This window comes from Vombatus ursinus, unplaced genomic scaffold (genome assembly GCF_900497805.2).
Source record: "Vombatus ursinus unplaced genomic scaffold, bare-nosed wombat genome assembly UNPS02014852.1, whole genome shotgun sequence".
In the NCBI taxonomy this organism is placed as follows: domain Eukaryota; kingdom Metazoa; phylum Chordata; class Mammalia; order Diprotodontia; family Vombatidae; genus Vombatus; species Vombatus ursinus.
In genome coordinates, this window is record NW_020954630.1 from 11,539,191 (window position 1) to 11,564,326 (window position 25,136).

The 25,136-nt window shown below is 38.7% G+C and overlaps 1 protein-coding gene across 1 annotated transcript in view; it reads right to left on the reverse strand.

Moving 5' to 3' along the window:
• Positions 1–25,136, reverse strand: part of VIPR2 (vasoactive intestinal peptide receptor 2) — a 144,730-nt gene that overhangs the window by 28,911 nt on the left and 90,683 nt on the right. The window contains exon 5 of the mRNA XM_027841043.1: positions 6,495–6,592. Within this exon, the coding sequence (XP_027696844.1) occupies positions 6,495–6,592 (98 nt within the window). The remainder of the gene's footprint in view (positions 1–6,494; positions 6,593–25,136) is intronic.

Below are 25,136 nucleotides of genomic sequence, written 5' to 3' on the forward strand. Positions count from 1 at the left end.
TTCATAAAAATACTAAGACATTATTTGCCTATTAAAATACTCCTCCCTTTTCCAACTATGTATCTGTGTAAGGTTAGATTTTTTTTTTCATATTTTCCAAGAAAACAACAGATTGAAACAAATTGAATGTAAAAGAAGACTGTCTCCAGGTCTAACTTACCTTATCTTTAAAATGAGATGGTTGGACTAAATGGTCTCTAAGGTCCCTTATAATTTCTATTACTGTACAATCTAGAGAATAAATAGATTTGTAAAAATATATAAAATACTGCCATTCTTCTCACTAATGTTTTTTTAATTTTGGAAAATATAGTTTTTTTTTGTAAAATATGTTATTTTTGTTAACCTATAATGAATTTATTATTTAAAGATTTAATTAAAATTAATTTAAAATTCAAAAAATTTAAATATTTTAAATTGTAAATTTAAATTGAAAAATTAAATTTAAACAATTTAAAAATTAAATGAAAAAGAAAAATTAAATTAAACTTTTATTTAATTAAAAATTTAAATATTATTTAAATATTTAAAACTTTTATTTCTAATAAGGCAAATATTGGTAGCTATAACCCACATAAACAAAAGTTTTTTGGAGGGGGTCCTCAAAAATTTTAAGAGCATAAAGGGTCCTGAGACCAAAAAGTTAGATAACCATTGATTTAGTGGAAAAAATATCACATGGGGTATCAGAAAATCCAGCCCTGGCTCTAAGTTACTGTGTGCATTTGGCAGGTCATTTAATCTCCCCAGATCTAATTTACTATAACTTTAAAATGAGAGAGTTGGAGTAAATGGCCTCTAAAGTCCCTTAAACTTCTTTTACTACACAATCCAGGTCTCCCAATTCTCAGACAAATGCTCTGTCCAGCACACCAAGTAGCTTTCAATCAATCTTCTCTTCATGGATGGCTATGCTTCATTGATCTTCATTGAATGCAGCAAGAACTCATTTATATGACATTATTGGAGAATGAATTGTCTCACAGAAGTGGATTTTTCAGATCACTGAATTTTAACCATTGAATTGCTGGAATTTTTAATACTGTTTTTTATGTTAGTATTTTTAAAATGTTTCTAAAAATGTTTACATCTACCAGTTTCCACACAGGCTTAGTAAACAGTATATTGACCATAATTCTACCTTGGTTGAATGACTTGGAGTTATTATTATTCACATCAACAACAGTAGCTTAAAGCACTTGAGGTTTGAATGCCTCTTTGTTCCTACACTCCAGACCAATCCTAGTTAAACTATGTCCTTAGAGATAGCTCTTCTATCTGTCTCTGATGCTGTTAGAGTGTAGTTCTCATTACTCAATTCTACTGTTCACCATCTTTGCTGCCTGTTGTCCTTTTCCATGTTAAATCAAAATTTCTATTTTCTTCTGTCATGTTGCTTTTTCTCTCCACTTCCTCATATTTTTTGGCTTTCCCTTGAGTGGGGTGTATATCATCATCTGACAAGCCAATGATAGCATTTCTTTCCTTTTGGAGAGCCAAATACCCAATCATAACCATATGCACATAATCTTTCAGTTTAGAGATCGTTATTTTTGTTCTTCATTGCTCAGTGCTCTTTTTTTTTCTTTCTGATTGTGATACTATTCTGGGTAGGACAGGTTGACCTCAAGGCTGAACTCCAGGGAAATGAGTCTTTAATGTATAAAGTTAGAATAATGAGAAGGCAATGCAGTTCAGCCTTGTGGAGGAAATAGAACAAATGTAGGCATGGTGCCACAAAAGGCCGCTGGTGTTCCCACCTGAGTTCAGATGATGACTGATTGGCTGACATATTCATGATGATAGTAGCAATGGAATGACTGCTGACCTCACAATATTGCAGATTGATTAAGAATGAAGAGAGAAAAAGGAGGGGTCAGGTAGGACTCTCATTGCAATGAGTTTCCATGACTATAGTGGCTTCTAGGTCCTTTGAGATTTTTCTTCTTGTGGGTGTCTTAGGTGCACTTCAGGTGATAATTAGTATCAAGTGAGGCATATATACATGAAGCAGCAGCTAGTTGGTTTGGTGGATAGAGCTCTGGGCTGGGACTCAAGACCTGAGTTCAAGTCCAGTCTCAGACAATTGCTAGCTGTGTGACCCTGGGCAAGTACTTAACCTATTTGCCTCAATTTCCTTACCTGTAAAACAGGGACAATAATCACACATACCTCACAGGGTTGTTTTGAAGATCTAATGAGATAATAATTGTAAAGAGCTTAAAACAATGTCCAGCACATAAGTGCTATATAAATGCTTATTTCCTTCCTCTCATTGTCACAGACAGCTTCTAGTGTAAAGCCCAAATGGAAGATTTCCCTTTAAAATCTAGATAGAATCTAGTCTGCAGATGTTCCTATCTGTGCTTATTGAATAGAGTCCTTGAACATGATATATCCTCCTGAATGAGATTCACAACCACTCATAGGAGGTCAGCCTAAGTAAAAGCTAGCACCTTAAGGTTTGCAAAGTGCTTTAAAATACTATTTCATTCTCACATCAACTCTGGAGGATAGGTGCTATCATTGTCCCCATTTTAGAGATGAGGAAACTGAGGCAGATAGAGGTTAAGTGAATCTCTCAGGGCCACACAACTTAGTAAGTATCTGAGGTTGGATTCAAACTTCGGTCTTTCTACTGCACTAGGCTGATGAAGAATGCCTGGGGAGTTGGATAGAAAGCCCATCAGTTCCCATATCTTGGAGAGACACTACAGAGGGACAGTGATTAGGATTCAGAATTGGAAAGCAGAAATAAAGCAGAAGGGCTGCATTGGAAAAGTTGCATGATGCTTTCAATGACCATAAGCTTCTCCCTGGAACAAAAAAGTTGTCTTTTTTTTTTAACAATGTTCTTCTAATGATGCTGTCTGTCTCAGAATCATCGAACACCTCAGTCTCTGAAAAATCAAAATAGTAAGGACCCCTCAAAAAAACATGGAATGACATATATGGTTATAAAGAGGCTAAAACATAGGCCATGTGATGCTTTTTGTTCAAGAAGGTATGGGAAATATGTCATTTATAAGCTTTATCACTGGAAAAAGAGATGGACCAGTCATATTGGAAGTAAGGGATAAAAGCATGTGTGCTGTAATAGTATCCAAGTAATATAAAGAGACCTAGAGAGTGAAACTATCTCTCCCTCCCCCAACCTAAGCATATTGTATGGAGCCTCTATATAACATTTATTGGATAACACTGACAAAAGTGACACAGATTGAGAACATGGGTGTAGGTCATGAGCTGTACAACTTGTAAGAATACCCATATTGATGAGAGCGTGGTTCCATTGCAATTCTCTAGGCTTTTAATGTTTGTCTGTCTTGCCAGTAGGCTGACTAGTTCCTTTCTAAGGAAGTATTGCAGAAGACTGTCAAGGAGGGTGGATGTTACTTGCATTTCTCTAAAAGTTTCCCTTGTATCCATAACTGTTGTTGAACTGTACTGAGGTTCTGACACAGGACTGTTAGGAAGTTTCTTTGCGATGGCTTTGTGTCTTTAGGCTTGGAAGAACTGATTCACTTGACAGTACGTTCTGAGAGCACTTTCTCCCTTCTAGGCTAGGAACATAGCATGTTGACTGATGGTGAATATATTTGTGATTCCTACATGAGGAAGGCAGCACTGACATGGGGAAAAGAGAACTGGATTTGGACCTGGATTTCAAAATGACTTGGATTCAGGTACTGTCTTTACCACTTATTACCTGTGAGATGGTGGGCAAGTCACTTAACTTCTCTTGTGCAGTCCCTTTAGGTTATAAATCTATGGTTCCCTATACATTCTAGAAGGTAGATATTACTATATTCTATTGGTTATAAAGCTCAACAATCTTCAAGAGAGAGACAGCTAGAAAGAACATTGGCTTTTGGAGTCAGAGGATCTGCATTTGTAACCTACCTCTGTCATTCTCTGTTATCACCCATGTGATCTTAGTCGTGTAACATCTTTAGGTCTCAGTTCCCTCATATGTGAGATGAGAGGGTTGGATTAGATGGCCTCTGAGGTCCCCTGCCCCTCTACATCTATTATCCTAAGAGTCTAAGACTATGAGCCTGTAATGCATTGTGCCTTTTGGTATAGCCACTCCAACTTCATGTTCTCAATCTATGAAATGGAGACAATGACATTTGCCCCTTCCCCAGTTCACAGGGATATTGTGCACACTAACTGGGTGATGCTTGCAAATGGCTCAGTGCTCTTTGAACAGACATGTCAAGCAAATGAAACACATTATATGTATCATCTGGATTTGGACTGTGTGTGATTGGACTGATCTTCACATCACTCTGGGAAGTTTGGACAGAGTAGTTAGTTACATAAGATTGATGGAAAAAAGAGGAGCAGTAGAATGGTTTTACGGTTTGAGATTCAGGGAGTGAAGTGGTAGAGTCCAGAATGGTACTTGGCTGTCTGGCTGTTCTGTTAGTCATCACCAAAGTAAGCTACCGTATTGTTGGTTAAGCTTCAACAAGCACAGAAAGTTCCTTTTATAAACTGAGTGCTTCAGGCAGGTGACTATGACCTGCATTTGGAGAGAGTCGTGACTGATATCAAGCGAAGCAATTTTGTATTCATTTAGTGCATGAATGAACAAGCTTATGGAAACTCCTAAATTGCTATCAGGTCAGCTAGTTAAGTAGGTCGCTGAGCTCAAACTTGAGGGAAGTCGAATAATGCCAGGAGTTTGGATTCTCTGATGATATTCTCTCTCTCTCTCTCTCTCTCTCTCTCTCTCTCAAATCCTCTTATTCACATCTACTTCACATTTTCTAACATATATCTCTGGCCCAAATGGTACCAACTCAGAGACACAGTCACAGGAAGGGAAGTAGCTTGAGAATATTTCTCAAAAGGTATTTAAGGTCAACTACCTGATAAATCTGGAATCCCTGAAAAATCAAAAGTGGTATTGAATCATACTTTAGTTCCTGTGCTTCTATTTTTGGAACATAATCCACTGACCACATGGCCGGTTTTATTTGATATGTTTGTCAGTGCTGGAAGAATATTCTAGTAAAATTCAAATGATTAGTACATATGGTTGGAATTCATTGCCAATGAGACCTAGGTTTGGGTTCAGGACACAGATGAACTAATTAGTTTGTAGAACTTCTGTTCCATGATGGTAGGCTGTATCATTGATCTTAACTAGTCACAGGAAAGTACCATTGAAAGAGGAATTAGTTTGAATTCAGAGGATCCAGATTTGAATTGGGAAATTCATTTCATGTCCCTGAGACTCATCTCTAAAATGAATTTCCTCAGTTTCTTCATCTGTAAAATGAGGATATTTTACCAGAAGACCTCTGACATTCTTTCCACCTTTAAGTCTGAGATCTTGAAAATATGTGCCACTTGTCACAAGGATGGCCTATTGAGAAAATATGGATGACTTATACCAAATATGCTAAATCTCTTTCTACTATTGGCAAAACATCTCAGGGTATATGCCCAAACAGCTTAGAAGCTTGTTAATGGCAAAGTCCAAGTCACTCCTTTTGTGTTCCCCAAGGGGCAGATATCTATCTCCCTCTCTCCTCCCTTCATATCTCTCTCTCCTTCCCTCTCTTTTCATCTCTATCTCTCTCCTCTCTCTCCCCTTCTCTTCCTCCTCTCTCCCCCTCTTTTGACCTCTCTGTCTCCCCTTTCTTCTTTTCTCTTTCTGTTTTTTCTCTTCTTTCTCCCTCCCTCTCCCTTTCTCTTCCCTTCTTTCTTTTTTCTTTCTTCTCTCTTTCTCCCTTACATCCATCTTTTCTCTTTATCCTTTTTCTTTCTCCATCCCCCTCCTTTCCCTCCTTCCCTCCCTTCCTCTTTCTCTTCCTCCTTTCCACTCTTTGCATCCCATTTTATGATTTCACCAGTGTAGAAAACTCTACCTAATGAAGATAGGCAACTCATCTTTAACATATAGCATTAGACAGTTTCTCAATATTAGATGCTCAATAGATAGTTCTTGAATTGAATGTCCTATTAAAAGTGAGTCTATAGCATCATTTTTAATAATGATACAAATTCACAATCATATGGCACTTTGAGGTTCAGAAAGGGCTTTTCGTACAACAACTTCTGAGGTAAGTAGTACAATTAACCTCATTTTACAGCTGAGGAAACTAAGGCTCAGAAATAATGAGTGACTCATCTAAGATCACAAAGCTAATAAGTGTCTGAGCTGAGATTCCAATGCAGATTTTGGACACTCCAAATCACTGTTCTTTCTATTTTCTTTTAAAAAGACAGTATGCTAAAATAGGGGTGAGGAGAAGTTAGCAATGTATTTTGGTCTAGCACTGAGGTATGTGAAGAACCATCTGTTCAGAATTTTATGAGTATGCTTTGCAATCTTAGCTGATGTGCACTATTCTCCCTAGGGAAAGAGGCATTGGACATGGGAATGGTTGTTTCCTAGTTTCTTTTTATATTCACAGATATGTAAAACTGAGAAGTCACCAACCCCTGCTTTCTCCCACTTGTTTGCATCTTCTCCTTACCTGAATAGACAAAGAATTATACTTCCAGTTGTCAGAGCAATCAGAGAGACACTGTATCCCAGGGTATAAATTGCCTTCACCAGGATATAAAAAGTGATCTAAGAAGAGAAAAATTATTAATAAATACTTAGTGATAAACATAAAAAATAAGACTCCTGGTGTCAGTCTTTCTCTTAGCTGTCAAATATGAATCTAGGCCCACAGAACAATCAGCATTGTTGCACTAGAGTGAGGAAGTTGTTGTTCAGTCATCCCCACGTCTCCCCATGTGGGATTTCCTTGGCAAAGATACTGGAGTGATTTGCCCGTTTCCTTCTCTAGTGGATTAAGACAAACAGAGACTTGTCCAGGGTCACATAAGTAGTAAGTGTCTGACACCATATTTGAACTCAGGTCTTCCTGACTCCAGGACCAGTGCTCTACCCACTGAACCATCTAACTTCCTCCAGAGAGAGAAGGGGGGTTATGTTGAATTAGCACATGGCTGCCTTAAAAGAAAGCAGTATGATAAAGTAGAAAGAGTGCTGGATTGGCAACAGAGGTTTGAATCGGGAAATTAATTTCACCTCCCTGAGACTCATCAGGGAAATGATTCCCTCAGTTTCCTTATCTGCAAAATGAGTTTGTATTAGATGATCTCTGAGGTTCTTTTCAGATTTAAATTTCTGAGTCTTGGATTTTGAAAATGTGTACTTTTTCACAAGGATAGTCTTGTTGAGAAAATGAAGATGGCTAAACACCAGGTTTAAATCCAAGCACTTCAACTTACTAGGGCATATCACGTTGACACCAATTTATCCCCTCTCTTTCAAATGATCATGGAGTTTGGAGGTCATTTAGTCCAAATTCTGTCATGTCAGAAATGAGGAAACAGACACCCAGAGAGGTTAAATGATTTGTTCCCAAGTCAAAGGTTTCACAGGAAGTTGGAGCTAGGATTTAAACTCAAATAGGTTCTTTATCTCCAAACCTAGTAGTCTTTCCTACTAAATCACAAATTCCTTTCTTTGGCCCTTGAGATTTATTTCTATCATCTGGTTGCATAGCCCTTTGCTTTTCTCTGTATCACACTATGAGGCAGCTAGGTGGTGCAGTGGACAGAGTTCTAGGATTGGAGTCAGGAAGACCTGAGTTCAAATTCAGTCTCAGACACTTACTAGCTGTGTGACCTTGGGTAAACCACTTAACCTTGTTTACCTCAGTTTCTTCATCAGTAAAATGCACCAGAGAAGGAAATGGCAAACCATTCCAGTATCTTTGCCAAGCAAACTCCCCAAAAATGGGTCACAAAGAGTCAGAAACAACTGAAAAGAGACTAAACAATAACAATAATGTCACACTGTATCCTGTCATTGTTGTTAGCATCCTTATTTTCCATAATTCTTTTCTAGTGATCTTCCACTGTAACCAAGCTAACTTGTTTGGCATCCTTTGTCTCCCAATCTTTGTAGGTGCTATTTCCTCCATTTGGGATACAATTCCCTATCCTTTCCAGTAATCCATACTCCTCACTGTTATTACAGCTAACTCCAAAATTCACCTCTTTTACTAAATCTTCAATCATCGATTACATTTAATTGTATTCATTTGTTTGGGCTTGGGTATTTTTTAAAACACACGAGCAACAGCAAAATCCCTGAATGTGTCATAGTAAAGAAGACAAACCTGTGGGGGAAACTGTTCAGTGTGAGTGTGCGTGTGTGTGTGTGTGTGTGTGTGTGTGTGTTTTGGGTTCCACTTTGGAAAGAGAATGGAATAACTCTTCTGAGTCCAAGATGCAGTATGCATTGGGCATCTCAGTTGGGTTTTCTTATTTTAAACATCACTTGGTCTTGCATAGAAAACTTAACTTTCTTCATAGTTGATATGTAATAATGAAGACATAAGAAAAAGCAATGTATGTCTACATTATATCAAACATCCAACCAAAGACTTTAAAATCTATATATCTGTATGCATTAGCACTGAATTTTTGGATTTTTGGCTGAAATGTTTAGCTTCTATTGGGATGTCTGTCATCATTCATTCATTCAACAATCAACATTCATTTATTAAGCTATTACTTTGTGTCAGTGGTTACACTAGGTGCTAAGGACACAAATATAAAAATGATATATTCCTTTCCCTTAAGGAGCTTACATTCTAAAGGAGGAGATTCAACACGTGCATATGTAACAAGGGGTAAACAACAGATCCTCCTGGTCCCCTTGAGATGGAACATAGTTCGTGGAATGTTGACCCTGTAGCTTGGCTACTTCTGGGGAAACATGACTCAGTACAGAAAGGACATGACACTTTGGCTTATGTAACAGGGCTGGGAGAAGGCCATGGAACTATCCAGAGTTTGGAACTTGCCAGTGTGAAATCCTTTCATCATTGAGTCACATTTTCTTAGAAGTAACAAGGATACTGGGTCAGCACAACAGGGGGCATACTCTATCCAGTCAAAGTAGACTAGGGGGCTTGCTATTTGCTGATCATTAATGCTCAGATAGATAAATACAAAGTATATGCAAAATAATGCAAAGGAATTTCAAGAGGCTAAGGACCTTAACAATGGAGAAAGAATGATCTCACACACTGTAGAAGATAGTATCTGGCCTATATATTCAAGGAAATAGGAATTTAAAGAGTAGAAGTGAAGAGGGAGTGGATTCCAGATACCCAGGGTCATAGGGGGTGGAAGTAACACTTGTGTAAAGACACAGAGGTGAGAGATGGAATGTCATGTGCAGAGAGGAGGTAGCAAAGAAGACTGATGGAAATAGAGAATGCACAAATTCTCTACAGACATAAGCAAGTTCCATAGAAGACAAGGAAGACAAAGGATATCTAGAGTGAAATGAAATGGCTGGATTAGCTGGTCTCAGGGCTCAGTTTAATTTTGTAGCTGGGATTTTGGCGAGATGAAAATGAATGCTATATGAAACAAAACATCCTGCAAATGCAGTATAATAGGTACACTCAAGTTAAAAGTCTAAGGAAAATAAATTGCCTTGTTTTAGTGGCCAGATCTTAAGTGGACTTGATGCAAATGGCATTGGGCCCAGTTTACAGCAAGATGAGGGACCACATAGGTCTGGAGTGTTCCAAGTGCTGACATTGAGAACCACACACTAATGTAGATGTCCAGACACATCTCTTCTCACCTCTTGCCTGCTTTATGCTGGCATGGACCTAGCTTTAATACAAGATTACTCAAGAATGCCCTCAGGCAAAACTAGATCTATATTTTGGTCCAGTATAGCCTTGTCCAGGTTTATCTCCAACTCAGAGAAATCCTAGCTGGCCATTGACGGTCCATCTCTTGAAACCTGCTCAGGCACATTTGTTCAGTTAGTTCCATTTAAATCATTACTGCAGTAGTATAAAATGTGTGTATCATGATATACCTGTAGAAGGTGAACAGAACTTCTTTTGTTTGGATGGCAATAAGTTCTTCTCTGTACGCTCTCTTTCATCTTCACAAACTCACATCTTATTCAGCAACCCTGAGTAGGGACTTACAAATCTAAGGCAATGTAGATAGTTTTCTTCTTACCCATCCTCAGAGATATAGTAGGCTGGTCACAGTAATGGGAAAAAAGAAAGGGGACTGTGTACTTCAAGGGATTTCTTTGGGGTAGTATGCTTTCTTGGAAAATCTGGGTAGGCAGATACTAAGAAAAAGAAGATGTCTGACCTAGCAGAGCCTAAAGAACCAGGACCTTTTGTATCATCATTGTCATCATCATCACCACTAACAAACATTTATATAGCACCTATTATGTTCTAGGTTCTGTGCTGAACACTTTATAAATATTATCTCATTTTATCCTCATGAGGAAAATGCTGTTATTATCCTCATTTTACAGATGAGGAAACTGAGGCTAACAGAGGTTGACTGACTTGTGCAGAATCACACAGTTAGTTAATTGTCTAAGGCTGGACTTGAACTCCAGTTTTGGCATGCTGTCCACTGTGCCACTTAACCTCTCTGGACCTCAGTTCTCTCACCTGGAAAGTGATAAGGTTGAACTAATCAATCACCAGAATCCTTTTTGTCCCTGCAAAGAATTATGACATACTGAGTACCTAAATTCTTATCAGGGAAAGACTTGGGTGTTGGATTCACTGTGGAAATGTCTGGCTCTCACTAGCCATTTTTTGGCTTTATATCCTGGCCAAAGGAAAATCACTGGACATGAAAAAGGACGTGGAATGTGATCCTAATGAGTATGCAGTAAAAAACTACTGAGATCAGCTAATCAAGCAAGCAACAAGCGCTTATTATGCCCTTACTATGTGCCAGACACTATGCTAGGCACAGATGTACTTTGACCCTGAGAGATAAAGACGCAACTGTTTAGTAGCTATTATTCCTTTCTTGTAAAAGCTATGAGTCTACCAGGTCTACTTAATGGAGAGAAGAGAATAGGGAGGTCCCTAAAGAATACCTTCCTAATTGAGGGAATGAGAAACCGGTGACTACTAGACCTCAATAATAAAATAGTATGTATAGAAACTTTTTGGGAGAGGCTAATGCATGAGGAGGGGAAGCTAGGTGGCCCAGTAGGTAGAGCATTGGGCCTGGAGTGTGAAAGACTCATCCTCCTGAGTTCAAATCTGGCCTCAGACACTTATTAGCTGGATGACCCTGGGCAAGTCACTTAACTCTGTTTGCCTCAGTTTCCTCATCTGTAAAATGATCTGGTGAAGGAAATGGCAAACCACTCCGGTGTCTTTGCCGAGAAAACCCCAAATGGGGTCATGGAGAGTCAGGCGCGGCTGAAACAACATGACAATGACGACAACAACAATGCATAAGGAAAGAACCAAGAAAGATACGTAGGAAGGAAGCTCTGTAAAACAGATCCAGTCCTTTTAACGTTTCTGCGAATTGAAGTCAAAGAATGTAAGGACTAGCACGGAACTCGGAAATGATCTAGTCCAACCCTACTATTTTCCAGGTGAGGAAACCAAGTCACAGAGAGGTGAGATTGTAGACCAGGATACTGGGGGACCTGGGGAAGTGTGTGTTAATTCCCCAACTCCCAGAGCACCATAGGGGATTGTTCTGAGCAGATGAAGTTGTGGTTCAGACCTAGGAGCAGTTTGGATTAACTTTGTCCCTGGGGGGTCAAGTTGGGACTCCTATGAGGACCCTTCATGCAAGAAAAGCATAATGGTGGTTTTTAGGACTTTAGTGGAAAGCTCCTGAGACCTCCCAGAACTTGCTCGCGGACTGATTTTTCTCTCTTTGCCAGCAGTTCTTACTGGCTTTTATCTTTGTGAACTTCTTGAAATGTGATTTTAGTAAAAGGGCTATTTGATTAAGTCCTCGGGCTCTAAGTGATCCATTAGGCCTGATGTGGGCTCCAGATTGCCTTGACAGTAAGCGGCAGTTAGGATATGAACTGCCGCCGTCTTTGCTTTCAGCCACCTAACTTCAAAACCTTGTAGGCCTCAGTGCCTTCAGATAACATTTGGATCTAGCCCAACTTGGTCACAGCAAGATATGCATTATAGAAACCCATGCATCTCCTCCATTTTGTCACAGAGTTGCAGAGCTTTATTGAGGTGGAAGAGACCTCAGTGGCCATCTAGTTCACCCCATTCCAGGAAAGAAATAACCACCAGATCATACCTGATAAGTGGTAGGCCTCTGCTTGAGGACGCCCGGTGAAGATCGTGGCAACCCATTCCACTTTGGACAGTTCTAAATGGAAGATGTCCTTCTTGACATCAGGCCTGAATTTGCTTCTTGGTAATTTCTACATTCTCCCTCCAAGTGACAGCCCCTCAGATACCTGAAGGTAGCTATCACATCATCCCTTTCGATTCTTCTTTTCTCCAGGCTAAACATACTCAATTCCTTCAACATGTTTTCACATGACTTGTGAAACTTGGACTTGTGAGTAGTATACGCTGTCCCACTGGGGACCCAACTGGCCCGTTTCAGTTGGGCCACTCACCAACTTCTTCCTCTTCTCTCCTCTTCTCTTTCCTCTCCTTTCCTCCTTCCTCTCCTTCTGTCCAAGTAGGGTACCATACCCTTACCTGCAGGTGCTTTGCCCAAAGGAATGTAAATTTTGATCGTTGAGTCCTGCCTAGATATCTTGGGGTTTATGGGCTAGATTTCTTTCTTAAGGATCATGCCTTATACATCCCCCCCATCACTCTGGTTCTCATTGATTGGTCAACAATAGGTCCCAGCTCAAGCCCTACGTGGTCATTGTTTGGGCCCTGATGGTTCAGAGGGAATGTAAATAGCAACTATTTCTGTTTTGCCCAGAAACCCTGAGGGTCTTCCCTTCCCAGATTGATTTTTTGGACTAGGTAAAAGAGGCCATTCTTTGCCTCATTTCTTACCCAGTTTTATTCACTGAATGGGAATTGCCTCAGTCTTGCCACTGGGCCCAGATGGCTCCAGAGCAGAAAGGGAGGCTGGTGACTTTGCACAGCCCTCCCTAACTTAAATCCAATTCACTTGCAAATCATGGCATTACCTTCATGGTCCTCTTTGAGAAGGAAGGACAAACAAGAACAACAACAACATGGCAGACTCATCAAGGCTCTTCATCATCCTGGTTGTCCTCCCTTGGACCCTTCTCCCTTTTCGATGTCTATTTTTACCTGGGACCACTGGAGCAGAACACAATGTTCCAGGTAAGGTCAGAGCAGGTCAGAGTACAGTGGGACATTCCTCAAGTCATCAGTCCTAGATGTGATGCTTCTACTCGTGTAGTCTAAGATTGGATTAGCTTTTATTTTTTTACTTCTGCCTCACACTGCTGACGCATATGGAGCTTGCAATCCACTAAAAGCCCTAGATCGTTTTCAGACAAACTACCGTGTAACCATTCCTCCTTATCCTTTGAGAAGTTGATTTTAAAAATCTTAAACATAAGACTTTATATTTACCCCAATTGAATGTCATATTATTAGATTCAGCCCAATGCTCTAGTCCAGGGGTTAGCAAACAATGGCCTTTGAGCCAAATATAGCTTGCTGTCTATTTTTTATGGTATGCAAACTAAGAATGATTTTTACATTTTAAAATAAAACTTTATTGTATTTAAAAGTTTTAAAGCCTTTCTTAGCTCGTGGGTCATACCAAATAGGTGGTGGGGTAGATTTGACCAACACCTGCTAGCCTGTCAATATCTTTTGGTATCCAAACTGTCAACCAGTGTGTATGCTAGCCCTCCTGACTTTGTGTCATCTGTTAATTTAATGGACATATCATCTGTACATTTATCCAAATCAATGGTAAAAACATTAAACCACCCAGGGCCAAGTCCAGATCAGTGGGACGTTCCATTGTAGTCCTCCCACTCCCTTCAAATTAAGATCAAATCATTGTTAGTTTCATAAATTCATTGTGTATATGGTTCATTACTCAGAGTGGATTTCTTCTGCTATAGCCACCAGACACTGCTAGTTTCACTCAGTTTTTTGGTACCATGCTAAGTAAGCCCTGATCACAGAATGCTCTATATTCATGACATTCCTTGACCATTAACACTATGAAGCCATTATGAGAATTAAAGGTTTTGGTTACAAAGAAAAAGTTGGAGAAAGAGTATATGCCCATGTTATGGCATTTATTATTACAAAACCATCATCACTAGAAGCACCCTTCACATACGAAGGACAGCAAATTCACAGTAGCATCAACTCAGGTGTTGCCTCTTAAGGAAAATCTTTCTGCATCTCTCTGGTTGTTAGTGCTGTTTTTCCACCTCAAATTGCCTTGTATTGAATGATCTGTTATAGATAGAATATAGTCCCCGCCCTTGAAAGCAGTGCTCAGCACAGTACCTCACAAATCCAAAACTATGGAAAGAAGCTGGGATTTTGGATTTCTCTAGCATGGGGAAATCCTCATATAGGAACTCATTCCATCTACGATAACCTATCTTTGACCTACATAGATCTTGAGTCAGTAGAGGTTAAGGGACATGAGGTCACATAACTAGTGTCAGTGGCTGAATATGAATACAGATTGAATCTAGAATCAAATTCATTGTGTCCTTCTAATGTTCACCTTGTATGTGCTTTAATAGGGCAGCTAGGTGGCACAGTGATAGAGTGCCAGACCTGGAGTCAGGAAGACTCATTCTCCTGAGTTCCAATATGTCCTCAGACACTTACAAGCTGTGTGACCTTGGACAAGCCACTTAACTCTGTTTGCCTCAGTTTCCTCATCTGTAAAATGAGCTGGAGAAAGAAATGGCAAACCACTCCAGTATCTTTGCCAAGAAAACTCCAAATGGGGTCACAAAGAGTTGGGCATGACTAAAACAACAAATGTGCTTTAATAAATAGTTAGCATATTTAATTGAATCAACATCTCTCTGTCTTTCTCTGTCTCTGTCTCTCTCTTTCTCCCCCTCTCTTCCCCTCCCCCAAACACCCCCGTAAGCACAGAGATCCACTTGACTCTTAGACCGATATTCAAAAGGCAGTCATCGGGAATAATATTCATCTGCTGATTTCCTTTAGTGCTTTGATGTGATGATCTCCTCCAGAAGGAAGGGAAAAAACAGAAATCATTACAGTTATTGTTGATCTTAAGTATTCATAACAACTCTGATCATTACCATAGTATTATGAAGAGAGTAATTTCTGACTTCAAAGGAGAAGCGAGCATGCTGTGGGATTGTCTGCATTTGGTCAAAGCAACCAAGCAGCTGCAACCTTAGAGGAAGTCTGGGTTATTCCAGAAGTTAATTCTGGCCTTGAGTTTTGAATCGGAAAGTTCATGACTAGTTCTTGAATTGAAGGTATAATGGCAGTATTATCTCCATAATGATAATGATAATAATAAAAATACCAGACATTTAACACTTGCAAAGCGCTTTACATTCTGATACATTATATGATTTGAGCCTCACTAAAACCTTGAGAGATGGATACTTTAGGTAGTTTGTGATTTAGTCATTTAGTCATGTCTGACTCTTCATGACCCCATGGGCCCTACTGTCAATGAGGTTTTCTTGCCAAAGATACTGGAGGGGTTTGTCAATTCCTTCTCCAGTGGATTAAGGCAAATAGAGATCAAGTGACTTGCCCAAGGTCACACAGCTCCTAAGTGTCTGAGGCCATATTTGAACTCAGTCTTCCTGACTCCAGACCCAAAACTCCATCGGGTGAGACCTCTAGCTGCTTACTTTAGGTATTACTATCCCCATTTTACAGACTAGAAAATTGAAGTCCAGAAAAGTTAAGTGACTTATTAAATGATGCAGCTAGTAAGGATTTGAACTCACATCTGTCTTGACTCTGAAGTCAATAATACCTTTTTCTTTGTGACTAAAATTAATTTTATGTATTTATTTATGTGATCAGAGCTGACTTTAATCTTTTTTTAAATTAATTTATTTATTTTTAGTTTTCAACATTCACTTCCACAAGATTTTGAGTTCCAAATTTTCTCCCCATCTCATCCCTCCCCCCCACCCTAAAATAATTTTATTGATGTTGCCTTTTGTATTTATATCACAGTTATTTCTAGAAATACCACCTCCTGCTGGGCATGTTGATGTGTACTTATACCTCCTTCTACCAGGAGGCTGAGGCAGGTAGAATGTTTGAATTTGGGAATTCTGAAGTACCATGCGCTCAGCCAAGTAAATCCTGCACCAATATTGTGAAATTTTGGGAGCCAGGACCAACAGGCTGTGTAACAAGTAGTAAACCAGCTGCCATCCATAACAGAGCAGGTCAAAACTTCCATGCAGATTAGCAGCAATGGGATTAGGCTATGAGGGGCTGCTGTGCTTTCAGCCTGAGTGAGATGGGGAGGCCCAGAAGAAAGAGGGAGAGACAGAGAGACACAGAGAGAGACAGAGAGACAGAGATAGAGAGAGACAGAGACAGAGAGACAGAGAAGAAATACTCCCTTTTCCCTGTGCCCCTACCTTCTTTACCAAATTGAACCTGATTTGTAAATAAGAAAAACAGGTTAGCAAAAACAACTGATATAGTGACCAGTCTTATAATACACACCATTCTGCCTTACTAGTGTCCTGTATCTCTGTCAAGAGGAGGAAAGTCTATTTCATTATCTTTTCTCAGGCATCATTGCTGCTTTTAGTGACTTTTTTTTTAACGCTGTTGGAGTATATACATATATATATATATACTATGTTGTAGTATATATATTTATTTATATTTCTCAGTATCCATTTGTATTAATCTTTCCATGTTTTTCTGAATTCCTCATATTTCCTCTTGAACAATAAGAACAATAATAAAAATATTGCATCATACCCACAAGTAATAATTTATTCAGCCATTTCCTTTGCTGAGATGTTGGCAATATTGAATACAGACAGGCTAGATATGTTACATCTCACCTTGTTTTCTTATGGAGTGAAAGCAGAATACCCCCAAATCCAGGGCCATCTAATGACCAACAGCCGAAGCAATATGCTCAAGCCAGGAAGAAATGACAGGATTCTGGATCACGTCCAGGACCGAAGCCTTACAGTCCACAATTGGCCCCAGTGCATCAGAGAAGCTCAATCATCTTGTTAGAAGTGACTCCCTTCTCTGTGCTTCAACGGTGACTTCTCTAAGGTTGAAATGGGCCTGGAGCTCAAATGTTCCCTTTCAAACAAATGATGTAATTATTCTGAAAAGAACCAGGTTTGTCACTTCGAAGATCAAGTTATGGTACAGTTTGACTGCAAGCAGGAAGTGGATGAAATGTTACAGTTCCAAAAATTCCCCAATGAGTCCTTTATTCTCAGTCCTCCCATTTATTTTCAGTGCTGATGATTCTTTTGTTGGCCGAGGCACTGTTGAATGTTTTTTGCTGTTCTCTATACTCGAATGACTCCATCAATTACTGCCTCTTGTACATCTTAGGTTTATATGCACTTCAGTGGAGTAGGACCCAGGTGCAAGCTATTGAGGATGATGGTGGAGACAGCAACTTTCCATCACGTAGGAGGAACTGAGACGAATATTTTAGTGGACAGGAGACATTTTGCTAGCCAGGACACAGTCCATTAATAAAACAATGAATAAACTCTATTTAAAGCCAAATACCCTCTTCCTATCCTAGACCAGTCTTCTCACTGTTTCTTAGGTGCATCTATCATCTAAGGGTGTGATTTCTGGCCTCAATAAGATTACATTCTATTCCTCCTTATCTCTAGGAATCTGGTTTTTTTTTCTTCAAAATTAAACATGTCTTCCATAGAGATCACCTTAGATAGTCGTCTTCTATTCCTCCTCCAATTACCTAGACCATTCTATCTTGCAGATATCATAGAATCATGGGTGAAAAGCTGTTAGAAGGGATGTATTATTTCTTTTTCTTTTTTGCTTTTTTTGGTGAGGCAATTGGAGTTAAGTGACTTGCCCAGGGTCACACAACTAGTAAGTTTCAAGAGTCTGAGGCTGGATTTGAACTCAGGTCCTCCTGACTCCAAGGCTGGAGCTCTATCCACTGTGCTGCCTTGCTGCCCCAGGATGTATTATTTCAATAACTCTTTGGCATAACAAGAAATTATTCTCAAAGCTTGTGCTGAATTTAATGTTCAGTTTTGACCCTCTTAAGATCCTAACTGTATTGTATTGTATCCTAACTGTATAGAAAATGTTCTCTTTTTAAGGATACCTATATAGGATTTGGTTTTCCTTGAAAAAACAAAGAAGAATCAGAAATTAGGTAGAACTCACTAGTTTCAATTTTACTTCATTGACTGATTGAATGATCCATTCATTAGCAGGATTGTCCTGAGGAAAGTGCTTTGTAAACCTTAAAGGGCCATATAAATGAGTTACCATCAATAATTCATTCATTCATTTATTTATCCTTTGTGCAGTGCCTTACACATATCAGGCATTTAATCTCAGTTCAGAGAATCAAAGATTCCTATATTGAGAGTTAGAAGGGAAATCAGATCACCTAGTTCAACCCCTTCATTTTATATATGAGGAAACCAAGGCTGAGGGGGGTGGAGGAGTGTTAAATGACTTGCTCAGCCAGTAAATGTCAAAGGCAGGATTTGAACCCAAGTTTTCCTAATTCCAGGTCCAGTCCTTTAACCACCACGCCACACATTCAGTTGAATAGAAATTGAATTGAATGGAATGGATTTACTCAAGCATTGATTTAGTGAGTATTATGTGTAAGCTACTTTCAGCAATGTGGTATGGTCCATTCTTTCATTAAATTTTCTTTTCTTAAAGTAACTCTTTAATGGTCTCTCTCTCTCTCTCTTTCTCTCTCTCTCAATATAAATATATGTATATGTGTTTCTATATACACATAAACACATGTATAGTATATATGTGTTTCATTCATTTCATATATATTCATTATATGTATATGTAATATACATATTCATTATATGTATATATGAACACATGCAAGTAGATATACTTTTCAGTATTCAGATGTTCCTTTGTGCAACAAATATGTTTTTAAAAAGGTTGTGAAATGAATTTTTATAAAAAACCTCTATTTCAAATGCCCCAGGGAAGCTGTGTTTTTTTTAAGGAACCCTGCAGTATATTCTTCTGTAAAATTTAGGATCCTTTGTAGTGACCCCCTAACTCATCTCTTTTTTAAGTTCAGACTCTTGTAAAGTAGAATAGAGTTTTCTTAAAGAGAGGAAGCATATAAGATATATACTTTGTCTTTGCCATGAAAACCAAATGGATTTCCACTAACTGAAAACAGCTATTTCTATTAAACTCAGATTGATTTTTTTTCTTCCTTCCTATTTTCTAGAAAAAGCTTAAAAATGGACACAGTTTCTGAAGGTTCTTTCTATGGGATCAATTACAAAGCTGATTTTGGATAGAACTAAAAGAATGAAACAAAATGAGAATAGATTGCATAAAAGAGAACAGTTGCATCTTTTTTCACCAAGGTACTTGTAAGGTCTGCTATAGTTTGGTATTGTCTTCTCTGTCTACTCTTTCCTGCCTTCCCCCACCCCCACCCTACCGCATAGGAGGGAATCTTTTTAGGTTGTTTTAAATGTGCCCCTCATTTGCAAGATCATTTTTTCTGGAATCTGAATGTAATTGAGAAGACCATGCTGACAATTAGCCTTTGTATCCATTATATGGATTGAAGGTTCCCCACTATAAGCTGATTGTATATGTGCAACTACATGTATTTCATATGAAATCTTTACTACTGAATGTATGCGTGGATCTTAAATTTTACAGAAGTTTCCACTGCAGGGTTCCTTTAAATAGTCAACTTCCTTATGCCATTTATAGTTGATTTATTTTTTGTAACCTTTTTAGGAACACTTGTGAAACATCTGAATATATGCAAATATCCCCAATTACATATATGTATGTATACATATATATAGTGAATATACATGAAGCATATATGAAGATAGCGAGAGAAAGGGAGAGAATGAGAAAGGAGAATAAAGAGTGGGTTATTTTAAACATATGTGTGTGTATATATACATACATATGTATGTATATATACATACACATATGTATGTATATATGCATGTGTGTATGTATATATGCATGTGTGTGTGTGTGTGTGTGTGTATATATATATATACACGCATATGTGTGTGTATTGCTCCAAGTCCCAAAGACATGATTTTTATAGTTTAACCAGGGTAGCTGTAAAGAAGGAAATAGAAGGTCAAAAGCGCTTGGTTTACCCATAGAAAATCAATGTGTTATTACCCACTGATATGTCTCTTTTCCTCTGTACAACCTGTCTTTCCCTCACAAGGACTCCTGAAGACACCCTTTACATGTGAAATATACTATAGTGACTGAGATCCTGTGTCAAGAGAATTCTTGGCCAGGAGAACTTTACTAAGTGATCCCTAGGAAAGAGTTTTGGTGAGTCAAATGTGGAGTAGGAAGTTAGACAAACCTTGTTAGGAAATGAAACTAGAAGGACAATGCTATTGCCTGCAAAATGTATAGGAATTAATAAATGATTTATTTGAATGAAGGAATTATAGAACTCCATGCCTAGATAACAAATGGCTAACTAATCAAGTTGTCAAAGGGTATGCTAGCTAGAAGCCCAAGAATGGTCCAGATGTTATACTGTCTTCTACCAAAGAATTAGCCTAGCCATGTGAGGAGAGGCCCATAATCAGAAGTTTGTCCCCAAGGTTATCATGTCTTTGGCCATGGCAGCCCATGGAACAAAGTAAAATACAAAATGGTCCTTGGTCCCATATGACCTGTTTCTGCTTCTGCAGTGACCGTGGCCAAATGGCAGATAATAGGGAAAAGGATGTAAAGAATCACATTTTTTTTAAATCATCTGCAAACATTTATTTAATTGTTGATTTTAGGAACAAAAAAGCATTTAAGACTGTACCACTTAGCTGCCTAGTAAGAGCTAAATAAATGCCCTTTTGTTCCTTCATTCAACATTAAATGTCATGAAGACCTGAATTCAAACCTTGTCTTAGATACTACCATAGCAGTATGACCCTGAGCAAGTCACATAACTTCTGTATTTCTCAATTTCCTCACCAGTAAAATGGGAATAATAATGGCACCTATCTCATAGGGTTGTTGTGAAGATTAAATAAGACAATATATGTAAAACACTTTCATAAAACAAAGTCATGTAAATGTTAGTAATGATGATGTGGTAGAGGATAAGAAAGTGCCAAGCACTATGCTAAGGGCTGGGGATCCAAAGAGAAACAAATAAGACAGTTTCTGACCTCAGTGAGCTTACATTTTAATGTAAGAAGATAATACACATAGGAAAAATGTAGCCAAAGAGGAGTGATTTAGACAGGGAAGTCAGAAGAAATGAGATTGGAGTCAAAGGGCAATAGATTCATGCATCCTTTCCCAAGTATGGTAGTATTGATTTGGTTAAGTGATCTCAAAGCTAGATTTGGAAATATGTCTTGGAGAGGGCAGGGCTAAAAGGGATGGGAGAGATGAAGAAAGATCCTTTTTCAAAGAACAAAGAGTTGAGATGCTACTGAAGAATGAAATGTATCACATCAATACTGACTTTGTTAATGATAAAAATCAGAAGACATAAAAAAATGGTAGTGAAACGGAAAACCGGTGAATTAGTTCTTTTTGGAGAGACAGAAAAAGGAGTGGGAGAAATTGGTTTTATTGTATACCCAAAGGCAAAAAGGAATGTAATTCCAGGGGCTACTTGGTCATCTCCCTTGGTAGTGCTTGTGATGAAGGTGAGTTAAAAGAACACCATGATAAATGTGGTTCATGAGCCAGCCTGTGTTACAGGGGATTAAGAAAAATAGAAATTTGAAGAGTTGTATAAGCTTCTCAAATCAAAATGTACTTGAAACTCAATAATCTTGATCAAAGATACGTTCAGGGGTATATATTTTTAAAATGTTGGAAACAGAACACTAACTGGGAATTCCAGTGTTTCAGGCAAATTAAGTTGGAGGAGAGTACGGTGGATGCCTGTACAATGCATGGCACACAGTAAGCACTTGATAAATGTTTATTGACTTGACTTGTCTTGGGACATAACACCCCCATGGAGAGAAAAACCTTAGCACCCTGTTTTGTTCATGGGAGTAGGGAGAAGGAAGAGAAGCAATGATTCAGGCTTTGTCTTACTGAGGACATGGCATAGGTCCCCAGTAGTCTGCTCCTGTTTGATGCGACTATATTGGGAGAAAGAACAGCCCATCCATACTCCACACCCCTAAAGAATCTGGCCTTGGCTGCCAAGGCACGACTGATCTCTCATTTGTGCTGCTAGTACCTTATTGAAGTCCTTTCACCTTCACCCAGACTATTAAATGAATGATTATTTGGCCTGTATGAGAGGTTTTGTGAAGATAGAAATGATGAGGTTTATCAATGAATTGGATATGTTGGGTGATTGTGAGTAAAGAGTTGAAGATGCAACTGAGGTTGTAAACCTATCGGACTGATAGGATAGGCCTTGGACAGTAATAGAAAACTTTAGAAGAGCAGGGGATTTCAGGGGAAAGATAATGAGTTCTGTTTTGGAAGTGTATGAGATACCTACAGGCAACAGAAATATTGTGGTGATGCTATATGATCGATAAATATGGAACACCATGATGTTCAAAGAGTAAAAATTCTGTATGACTCAGGGGACAATGAAGAGAGGCATGGAGGATTCAAATAGGCTGTATTGTGTTACCTCATGGTACATTATATGCAAGCATTGGCATGAGAAATGCCACCAAGGACATGATTGATCAGAAAAGGAAATGGGCTGGTTATGTAGTTGGACTGAGGGATAAGAGTAAGTTAGGCTAAGTGTCACTTGGCATATAGGAAGTATTATAAGACCTAGGGGAAGAAGTTCATTTTGATGGGTAGATTCCTTTGTGGAAAATTTATAGAAGACATGGAAAAGAAGTGCAGAATAAGAGGAGGTTTAGGATCCACAGAAATGGTGGCAGTAGCTACAGCAATAAGACCAGAGTTCTATAAAATCCTAGGATTCTTATGAATTTTTTCAACTTGGAATCATATATGTACTTTTTACATCTTGCCTACTTAAAATTAAGAAAGCCATGATAGAGTGGAATGGACAATAGACTGGGAGTTTGGAGATTTTTGTTGATGTCTTTAAAATGAGGGATGTGGACCAGAGAATCTCTAAGGTCTACAAAATCAGACCAATAATGGTTTCAGAGAAACCTGGGAAGATCTATAGGAATTGATGCAGAGTGAACTAAGCAGAATCTGAGAAGCAGTTTACATAATAACAACTTTGAAAAACTTTAGAGCTTTGATCAGTGCATTGATAAACCATAGCTCCAGATGACCAAAGATCCACCTCCTGACAGAGATTTGATGGACTCAAAATGCAAAATGTAAAATATGCCTTTGGATACACCCAATGAGGGAATTTTCTTCACTTATCTATGCATATTTGTTAGGAATATTTTCTTTCTCTCTCTTTTCTTTTTTATTCAATTGAGAGGAGCAGGGAAGGAAATGTGAGAGATTAAAAAAAAGATTGTTAATTTAAAAAAAATTAAAACCAGGTCCACACCCTCTGATTTCTGAAAACATGTCCTTTATAAGGAAGGTGGAATTAGTAGATTTACATTGAATTGTATAGAGAAGTTGTCTTAAGACCCAGAAACTATCAAGGCTCTCTAAACTCAACAACAACAAAACACAGTTGCTTTCTTCATATTGGGCTAAAAATGATTAGATTGATTCCCCTTCCCCCAATTTGTTCCATGATTTGGTACCATATTAAACATAATCAAAGATGTGCCTAATGAAAGCAAGTATAGTCCTGGGTAGAGAACTGATAGCAAAAGGATTTGGCCTTGGACAGATTTATGAGTATACAGAAGGAATGAAAATTGGGCTGGGATAAAAAGCCACTGACATTTTAAAATTTGCCATCAAAATGCTTTCAGGTTGAGCTGATAATTAAATGCCAAATGATTGATCTGTTTTATTGAAGGCACTCCAAATAATCCACTTGGCACTGAAACACTGATGTGCTTCCACCAGAAGGCTGTGTTTGTAAGCCTCTCCACTTGAGTCTCTTAGTGACAGGGAAGATCCTAACTCAGTAATGTTGAAATTCTGGCTTGTTCCCAGGCCATGGATGTTTCCAGGAACACAGACAGGTCTGTGAGGAGGGTTCCTGACAAAGCTGATGAGATCAATCGGCTTTTAGGGGTATGAGGTAGTCATGGCTTCTGCAAACATGAAGAGAAAGAACTACGTAGCTCTTTACTCTTCAGCATAACCCTGGCAAGGGAATACTGGTGTCCAGTAATGATGGTGCCTAGAGAAGAAAAAATCTCTGATTTTATTGGTTAAAAAAATTCCAGAGCTATCTCAGTTATGATTTATCCCAAGACTGACAGAATATAAGGGGGTTATTGAACTATCTCAGGACATGATGGGGAGAAAAGAGCCTGTTGACAGTGCCAGAAACAGACACAGTTCTTAGGATCATTTGGATCTTGTAGAATCACCTAGTCCAAACTCATTTTACAGACAAGGAAACTGAACTCCAGAGAAGTCAAATAAGGAAGTAGCAGAACATTGTTTCAAACCCATGTTTGACTTCAAATCCAGGGCATCAAGCTGGGACTTGTCATACACAGAACCCAGGTTGAAATCAGCCAGGTTTATAAGCACTTTACATGCATGTGATTTTTACAGCTTTGTGAGGCAGGTTTTAAAGGCATTATTGTTCCTATTTTACACATGGAGAGTCTAAGGCTCAGAAAAACTAAATGACTTACACAAAGTCACACAGCTTGTACATGCTAGGGGTGGAATTCAAACCTGGAATTCTCTTTCTTGCAGATTTAGGACTCCTTCCTCCATGCCACTGAAAGTTTACTGTATACATCTATCACTATGCAGTATACATAAGAAGACATGATTTCTCTGGGACTCAGTTTTCTCATCTACAAAACAAGGAGGTTGAACTAGATAAACCTGTGTGGTTGTTTCCCCTGCTCCAAAACTTATGATCCTGAGAAACCTGGCTCTGCTTATGGTTCTTGTCAGCAAACTCTTCTTCCCCCCATACACTGAGATGGGTAGATAGCACAAGACATACAAGCTATGACCCCTCACCTTGAGCGAGGCTGGATATTATCATATCTGAAACAGACCAAAATTAAATTCTTAATTGTTGGTACTGATTGTAAGTGCTCAGGAAAGGGAGAG